Source organism: Adiantum capillus-veneris, chromosome 17, assembly GCF_014529385.1.
Source record: "Adiantum capillus-veneris isolate H3 chromosome 17, ASM1452938v2, whole genome shotgun sequence".
Classification (NCBI taxonomy): domain Eukaryota; kingdom Viridiplantae; phylum Streptophyta; class Polypodiopsida; order Polypodiales; family Pteridaceae; genus Adiantum; species Adiantum capillus-veneris.
In genome coordinates, this window is record NC_140947.1 from 54,019,446 (window position 1) to 54,028,799 (window position 9,354).

Sequence of the window (9,354 nt, forward strand, 5' to 3'; positions counted from 1 at the left end):
GGGGTGGGGTGTACTATTTTGGAAGATAGGGTAAGTTGCATGTGAGTTAGGGTGCATTATTGGTGAGTTATAATGCATTATTGGTGAGAGGTGGGGTAGCTTGAGGGGAGAGAGAAAGGAGAAAGGACAAGGGGAAGAGAGAGGGGGTTGACCTTTTGAGTGGAGGAGAGGAAAAAGGACACCCGGCGGGGCAACAGTGAAGAAAAAGGAGGCAAGGTGGGGATGGGCTACCCCGCAGGCATGAGGTGGCCTATTTTACCTTTCTTATATATTTACATAATCATACTTTATTTTTTTCTTACTTTTTCCAATGCCTTTTATCACTCCCTCCCTAAGAGGGGGTTTTCATGGGGTGGGGACGAGAGAAGAGGGGTATGGGAGCTTGGCTTGTGAAAAGCCCCCATCAGTGGGTTGATGTACGATAACATACTATGCATATTAAGTTACTCGAGAGAAAATCTGGAAATTTGAAAATACTTCTATTATTGCAATGAGGCTATTCTTTTGAGAAAATCCACATCATGGTATATATTAAAGTTTGTACTCTATCTACAGTTTGGGAGTTGTACGTCCATCAATGCCTTGTAGCCATTCAAATGGATGGTAGTCTAGCATTGCATCTATCCTCTTGCAGAATGATGTGGCATAAGGTAATCCCCTCCAAGGGGTAACTGGGAGGTTGGTTGTGCTACAACAAACAACATTGTGCCATGTTCAGACAACTGTGTTGGCTAGCAAAGGTAACTCTCAGGGTCCCTAATCATTGACAAATTTGGTTTTGAAGGACTTGGGCAAGGAAACTCACAATAGATGAGGCAAGAAGGTCTTCAAGTTCAACCGCCGTCGTCATTTTCAACAACTATATAGTATAAACAAAACCCTTCAAAAAATCTCTTTAAAAGCGACGCGGACTCTTTCACGTATGGGCAAGGACCAGTGCTCGAAAAAAACTTTGTTCTGAAAACTTGGCAAGCCTATCTATGAGAATTTTAGTTGTAAGTTTACTAAATTTAATTTGAAGGTTTTTACACCAAATGACGCTAAATTTCTCTAAATTTTGTAGATTTTCTCACTTTCAAATTTAAAATTTAGAGGTAAATCTCAAAATTTGCAGGTGAGATTACACTAAACCTAGGTTTTTTGTTTCAACCCCTCCCCCCCTCTCTCTCTCTCCTCGCTCTCTCTCAATCTCTTTTTAAAAAAAGTCTCTGAAAGAGCCCGCACCGGTGTGGATTTTTTTTTTTAAAGAGATTGAGAGAGAGAGAGAGAGAGAGAGAGAGAGAGAGAGAGAGAGAGAGAGAGAGAGAGAGAGAGAGAGAGAGAGAGAGAGAGAGAGAGAGAGAGAGAGGAGGGGATCATATATGGGTAGGGAAGGCTGGAAGGGAAGAGGTTGGGAGGTGGAGATCGTGCATGTTGTAGGATCAACATATCTCTGTTGATATGCGTCATGCGACCTTGTACTTTGTCACAAGGAGAGCTTCTGCATGTTGACGTAGCCCGACCTAATCTCTTGTCGCACCATCGTTTCTGGTGTTGCGGCTTGAGTAGGTTTTTCCCAACCCAATCAAGCATCCAATGTGAAGAATCGTGGTGATTGTTGGACTAAGCGAGGAAGGGGAGGGAGAGCACGCACTCCTGCGAGGCAAGAGTTCAGAACTTCTTTTGGGGACGGGTAGACGTCGTAGCAAAAGGAGACCTCCGGAGAGGTGCTGCTGCTAAATCGCAATTCTCTCTCTCCCTCTCCCTCTTTTTTTTGATATGAAAGCATCAGACTAACGCACACCCAGACTTATCTATTGGGCCGTTTCTCTTTTTATTAGGTAGATACTTCGCAAATTATTCCAGCCAGAATAATCAAAGCGGTACTACCTCGTGACACAAAGAAAAACTACACAAGAATCGATCTCTGCCTGCCTCGACCAAAACCAAGAAGCATGGGCTAACCGTCCCACCATCCGCAACTTGCTACCTGAGGCTTAATGCCCCCAACGAGGACCAGCCTTCTCCTTCAGTGAGTGCGGCATGATCGTGAGCTGGTTTCATCGCAGCCTTTGTACTCTTCAGTCGTCTGCTCGCGGAGGCATGGACCTTGTTCGTCTTGCAGACCATAAGAGCACCTGTGGATTTGTCCTTACAGAGCACAACCACACTTTGAGATCTATTCACCAAGGGCTGCAAAAGCTCCTCTACGCATGTCTTTGCTACCGCCTCTTTACCTGTTCTCCTAGCAGCTACCGGCTCCTGCAATTGGCAGCCCTAACGGCTTCAGCAAATGGTAGCTCCTTCAATTGGAGGTATCTTTCTTGATTCTCGGTAATAAAAGAGTAAAAGTGATTGGGCCCCCCTACTAGCACACACCGAGACTTTTCATTTAGATTTCCCTTATTTAAAAAATTAGAGACTCTTACAAATCAGTAATGTGGCCGATGTGCTTTCAAATCGTTTGTCCATGTACAATCTCTTCTACCTTATTGCTATTGCTAATTGCAGATTCACTTGATCTGATATTTGGAATTCGACTCCAAGAAGATCCTTCATCCCTCGTATGTCACAAACGCCAAAGCAATAGAAGGAACAACCTTGACAGAATTGGGAATCGGGCCTTTGTACAAGGCTCCAAAGCCTTCATTGCAAACAGTCTAAGCATCAATAATCCCAATTTATTGAACCGGTGCCTTCATCTGATCATCTGCAGTAATGACAAAGAAGGCGCCCTTCCATCCTACCATCTGCATTCTCCTTAGTGCCACATCAAGTGGATATGCCATGGTCTGGCCCACTATACCTGCTGCTGATGCTCCACATCCAAGTTTTGTAAGGACGCTCAAATCAACATTCTCTTCTGGCTTGCTTTCTATGTTCCTCTTCACCAGCCAGTCTTTGAGTGATTCATATACCACAAAATCCAAACCCATGTATGGGATCATACCAATAATAGATGGCAACCAACCTTTGTAGACCGCTAATGGTCCTTCCTCTTTCATTATCGTTGATGCTTCATGGAACATTCGTCGACAATGCACTGTTGAATCCTCTGTCTGCACTATAAGCCTACCCCGAACCATGTCCATAGGATACCTGGCAGACATTGTGGCACATGCACCAACTCCAATTCTTAGTAATGGTGTAATCTCAGCATCCTCTTGCCCAGTCTCTCTCCTGTACAACCACAAGATTGCACTTGAAGCCTGTTCATAAATGTAAAACTTCACATCATCGTTAGGAATTATTCGAGCACAGTTTGTTCCATTCCCTTTGAAAATTCCACATAAGCCTTCGGTTGACCAAATGTACTTCAAGCCTTGCACCGTGCCATTACATTTAGTCTTCAATGGATTTTGAGCTTGAAGGAGAATCTTCAATCGTTCAAGTGGAGCCACAACACTACGTGAAACTCTACCAACCACACCTCCAACAATGAGAGACTTGCAAATGGCCAGTGCTTTATCTCCTAGAGCCTTGACTTCAACAGTTGCAAGTTTTGCTTCTTCAGTGAGAGTTGCAAGTGTGGAGGCAGCCGATTCTTCCCAAGAAGCATAAAGAGGAGATCTCTGGCAAAAGGCTACGTTCCCATGAGAGGAAAACTCCTCTTTCGTGCTGCTATGATGCCATGCATGCTCCTTTTGTATCCTGGAAGTTGTGACCTCTGTCTGAGAAACCATGGAGAACTAGAGCAAAGCAACAATCCAGAAAGCTAATGGAGGCAAGTCGAGTCACTAAAAGGAAGGAGAGGAAGAGCCACTCGGATGGGGCGAGCGAGTTGACAAAAAGGACAAAGACGCCTTCAACTGGAAGCTGTTGCCACACCTGCCTGGGCAATGGTTTAAGTATTGGGGTGTTTGCCCCCGTATAGGTGGAGGTAATGGGCACAGCCGGTCACACAGTTTATGGGGTGGCTAGTGCATCAAGCTAAGCTAGATACAACTGCTCGCATCTTGCAAGCATGGACGAGCGTTCAACGCAGTGGTAGAGGCACTGTCTCTCACAGGCCAGGTTCTGAGCTCGTTATCGTGTTGGTTGCATGTTGACTTTCCTTTTGGTCAACCGGTTCTGACCCGTTGAAGTTGACTGGGGAACTGGGAGAGGTTGCTTGCCACGATGGCAAGCGTCATGATATCTACATCAAAGCTCATTTTTGAAGAGTGACCCTCATCATTCATTTGAAAAGTAAATTTTTACCTATACTTCATTAAGCTGTATTTAGGCAAAAATTAGAAGGACTATTCAAAGATTTTCAATATTTTATCCTTCTTTCGAAGGGTAAAAATATTTTTGCCCTTCATTGAAGAATAAAAGTCCTCCGAAGCCTTCAAAAATTAAGCCTGACATCCAATCTGTGAGTTCCACGGACTTCTCCTCTCTCTCTCTCTCTCTCTCTCTCTCTCTCTCTCTCTCTCAAAGAGCGCGCGCCGGCGCGCACTCTTTGAGAGAGTTTCTTCAGAGAGTGCCGCTGACGTTTGCTGACGTTAATTTTTCGGCTATTCACTTAGGCCGATCACTGCGCCACACAAATCCCAGACGTTGCTGCTATTGTCGCCACTCACGTGCACGCATCTGCCGCTGTTTTTGTGCTGCGAGGCTCTCTCTCTCTCTCTCACACACACAGCCCAATCACTCACTTATATGGGTGCTCGCAGAGGAGGCGGCAAACTCCAACCCCAAGGACTACGATGTACATATTCACAGACCCAATAAACTAATCAATTAGCAGTGATGGAAGGGATACGCACACACAACCCTACCACAGGCAGTTGCCCCACAACCTGGAGACAGAGAGAGAGAGAAGGCTTTATTGCTTGGAGGTGTGGGACGCTCTAGCCACGACCCCACCTCAGTCCTTCACCTCGCGCTGACTTGCAAGAGCCATGAGTGGTTGCCTAGCTGCTCTCAGGGGGGAGAGAGAGAGAGAGAGAGAGAGAGAGAGATGTGCCTATTCCACCCTCCCCCCACTGACGACACGCCTCCGCCACTCCTCTGCCGCACACTCTATTATAGAGAAGAAGCTCGGCAAAAAGCCGCCCGCCGCCATACTGGGGAGAGATGAGAGAGTTCCAGAAAGCTCGAGACACAGAGCGATAGCCGTCTGCTAGCCGCCCGCTGAGGTTCTAAAGAGAGCATTGAAGACCCTTTTCTCCGCCGCCTGTAAGGCATCCTTTCCAGATTCCTCAATTTAACCAATTGTTCAAAATCGGCCATTCCTCAATTTAACCAATTGTTCAAGATCGGCCATACATACTCAGAGTTGTTTATGAGAAAAATTGGCAGATTTGTGTGCTCGAGACATGGGGACCTTCTTGTCAATGCTTGGCTATCTTTTTGTTTGTTTAGTTGCATATTAACGTTCTTTTGTTAACGAGTATGTCTAGTCAATTTGGGAAAAAATTGAGTTGGTCAAAATCTTAATGAGATTCTTTCTTTTTTTGTTGCAATCAAACGAGATAAAATTTTTGCTGCTCTCGCCTTGCCTTACGTGTGGGTGCCATGCCGGCAATTTCTCCCTCCCCCTTCGCGTGTACTGTGAGAATGGCGTCTTGGTAAATAAATTGGAGGGCGCCAACCCAGCTGAATTGGCTCAAAAGGTATCTGAGCTTACAGGCCCTGGAGATGGTCAGAAGAAGACATCAGAAATAGAGGAAATTACAAATGCAAGTAAGATGAATGGTTCTGTTGTGTCTGCAAATGACTCAGAGGCAAGCAAGGGTGAGCTTTTGCAGGAAAATCTGAAGAGTATTGTTGCCTCCAAGCCAGTGATGTTGTTCATGAAAGGCTCACCCAATGAGCCAAAGTGTGGCCGATTCAGTCGCAAGGTTGTAGAGATTTTGAAAGATCTTGGCGTCGAAATTGGAAGCTTTGATTTTCTAGCAATGAGGCAGCCAGGCAAGGTCTTAAATCTTTCTATTACTGGCCAACATACCCTCAGTTGTATATTGCTGGTGAATTCATCGATGCTTGTGATATTGTCACTGAGATGTATAAGAGCGGGGAACTGAAGGAATTACTGGTGGAGAAAGGCGTGGTCCATAAAGAAAGTCTTGAAAGTAGACTGAAGAGTTTGATAAATTCATCACCCACTACGCTTTTCATTAAAGGTTCTCCTGATGCGCCACGTTGTGGCTTCAACTCGAAGGTGGTGAGCATACTAGGGTATATCTTTTGCTACCTTTGATATTCTTAGTAACAATGAAGTTTGAGAAGGTCTGAAGAAGTATGCCAACTGGCCAACTTATCCATGGCTTTATCACAATGGTGAACTAATAGGAGGGTGCGACATCATTCTGGACCTAAAATCAAGCGGTGAGATGAAGGCAGAGCTCTCATAATTGGTAAAACCTTCATGAGTTTTGTGCAAAATTTACACATTAAAGTACCCGAATCATTAAAGTACCCGAATGCTTGCAATTCTTTGGACCTTGTAACTATGGCTTTTTGTCATATGTTTATATTGAAATATTTGAGAACTGTGGTCTCTCAAGCATTTGAGTGGTTCGATCTTGCCTTCATTTAGGCAACTTGATACTTGTTGGTTGTGGATTTTTGTCTTACGGTTGAACTTTTTAGCCCATTTCAATTCATGTAGGAAATTGGCACGCCCCAACAAAAACACACACACACACACACAGAGAGAAGTGTGGGTTTCTGTGTATGCTGTTGCAGCCATACCATCTCGTCAACAATTTCCTCTCTCACCGGCAAGCTATGTAAAGTTGCCTCGCCATCACCTCTACCTCTCTCTTCTCGTCCATGCAGGTGCTTTTCGGTACAGGCCATCCAATGCTCGGTTGTATCATGCAGGCTTACTACTACAATATGGGGTGTTGTACGTGCAAGTGCCAGCTTTGATCACTCAATCCCAGCCAATTCCAATCCGTCTTCTTGCCACCGATCATGATCCTTTGTCTTGCCATCGATCGGAATCTTGTCCCTGGTCTAGTGTATGACTGCTCTGTGTTTTGCATGAGTTGACGAGTAGACGAGCAAGAAAGTTTCCAAGGCCGAACTCAAAACCACTCCCGAGCCCACAGGTGGTGCTAAGATTCTCTATATGGTCTCCTCCAGCCTGGCTCCCATCTTGCAAACTTCGGAGACCACGAGGCATGATGCCCTCAAGAGAGTATGGGACTACATCAAGGCTCACAAGCTCTAGAGTAGTACTAAGAAATCGTAGATCTTATGTGATCCTCCCCTTAAGAAGGCATTTGGACGAGACAATGTTAAGGTGTCAGAAGTGCTCAAGTACTTGAGTCTCCACTTGTCAACACATTTTTCTGATGATGCTATCAGGTTGTTGGCGATGCAGACGGCAAAGGGCAAAGAAAAATAATGAGTAAAAGTCAAAGTGGACATGAGGACAGAAAATATTATGATGGTTATGATCCTCAAGTAATTAAGCCAGCGGCTTCAATGCAGCTAGCTGCTTGCACTTTTAACATAATGTGTGAGGGGATCAGTGGCAGGCAGCTCAATGTCGAGGGAAAGGCATTGGGGAATATTGCCACTAGTGCAAGTCATGGTCTGATGAGCCTTTGACTTCAATCACACTCCTCGTCCAGCTCTGTTGATAACCTATTTGAGAATTTGATGAGGCAAGCATTTTGTAACGATCTTCAGACAAACAAAAACATCTCTCATGACCGATTCAATGCAAAATATGGTGTCCACAAGAATTGGTTAATGTGATGTAGCTCCAAGAAAATGCAGCAGCATTGCAGGGGAAGTCAAGTAGTAAATCATGCAGGTGCAATTAGGAAGCGAGAGCTAATTGGCCATCCGATATTGGGAAGAAGAAGGAGGTATGAACACGAGCTTGCACTAGTATGTTGATGATAAAATTTACTATATTGCGTACAAACACTCGCTCGGGTTTGTCTTTGCTCGAAAAAACTCGCTCGGTGCGTGGTGAGACTCGTATAAAATGAGCTTGTTTGCTGAACCTGTCTACTATCGTCCATATTCCCATATTCCCATGGATAGACTTAAGCAATCCATGGATATGCTCTCCCATGCTGAATTAGGGATTGGCAAAGGTTGAAGCAATCCAGGTTGCTTCCCTCTATCAAACTTCGTCTTTTGGCATACCACACATTTAGAAACATACACTTATATGTTTGCTTTCATGATAGGCCAATAGAAATATGTTTCAATCCCTTTTAGGGTAGGCTGAATCCCTTTATGCCCCGCATAAGGAGGAGCATGAGATTCATACATTACTTTCTCACGTAGTGAGTTAGTAACACATAGTATATTGCCATAGAGAAGATAACCATCTTGTAAAGTAAATGGTTCCTCTTTCTTCCCTAGTGCAAGGGCTGAAATCACATCTCTAAAATTGCGATCAATAGCGTACTCATCTATCATAGAAGATAGATCATTGTGAGTTGCTATGAAACCGCATTCACTCTCAGCCGTCTTGAGAGTACTTTGGCTACTTGATTATGCTTGCCAGCAATGTGAGCAATATGAAAATGAAATTGCGAAAGGAAATTTGCCCACCTCATTTGTTTGTTCGAGATCTTGGTCTGCGTCATGAAGTACTTAAGGCTTTGGTGATCCGTCTCTGCAGGATGAAATGAGTCCCGAGTATATAGTGCTTCCATGAGTCTAAGGCATGTAGAACTGCGAGGAGTTCCTTTTCATATATGCCTAGAGCTTGCTCAACAAGGTCGAGCCTTCAACTTTCATAGGCTATGGCGTGCCATTTTTGGAGCAAAACAGCTCCAAGGCAATCACCACAAGCGTCACATTGGACCTCAAATGGCTTTGAGAGATCTGGCAATGTAAGCACATGTTGAGAGATAAGCTTTTCAAAAGCATTGTTCTCCTTGGCAGACCATGTATACCTAACATTTTTCTTTGTTAGATCATGTAATGGTCCTGTTATTAGTGAGAACTTTTCTATGAAGCGTTTATAGTATGCGCACATACCTATAAAGATTCTTAGTTCATGAAGATTCCTTGGATTAGGCCATCCTTTTATTACCTCTAGCTTTGATGGATCCATTTGGATGCCATCTTGAGAGATAATGTGACCTAAATACTAAACCTCTTGTAAGAAAAAATTACTTTTCTTTCGATTAACGTAAAGTTTATTCTCTCGTAAAACTTGAAATATTACCTAAAGATGTTGCTTATGTTTGTCTAGTGAATTAGAGTAGATGATGATATTATCAAAGAACTCTCTAGTAAAGGTTCGGTGAGGCCTGAATAGCTTCTCCATCAAGCGGTTGAATGTGGCTAGTGCATTGGTCAAGCCAAAAGGCGTGACAATGTATTTGTAAAGACCAAACGTAGTGCAAAATGCGGTCTTTACAATGCCTTGATCAACTATCCTTATTTGATGATAGCCACTTTTTAGGT

The 9,354-nt window shown here is 44.1% G+C and overlaps 1 protein-coding gene and 1 pseudogene across 1 annotated transcript; one reads left to right on the plus strand and one right to left on the minus strand.

Moving 5' to 3' along the window:
• Nucleotides 1–1,965: 1,965 nt before the first annotated feature.
• LOC147437268 (mitochondrial adenine nucleotide transporter ADNT1-like) lies at nt 1,966–3,921 on the minus strand. The gene is made up of 2 exons (XM_086485896.1): nt 2,670–3,921; nt 1,966–2,241 (listed from the first exon to the last, which is right to left on the minus strand). Exons 1-2 carry the CDS (start codon nt 3,660–3,662, stop codon nt 1,966–1,968), a joined length of 1,269 nt encoding a protein of 422 aa, XP_086342022.1. The 5' UTR covers nt 3,663–3,921.
• A 431-nt stretch (nt 3,922–4,352) lies between these two features.
• LOC147437269 (monothiol glutaredoxin-S17 pseudogene) lies at nt 4,353–6,385 on the plus strand (annotated as a pseudogene).
• Nucleotides 6,386–9,354: the final 2,969 nt, after the last annotated feature.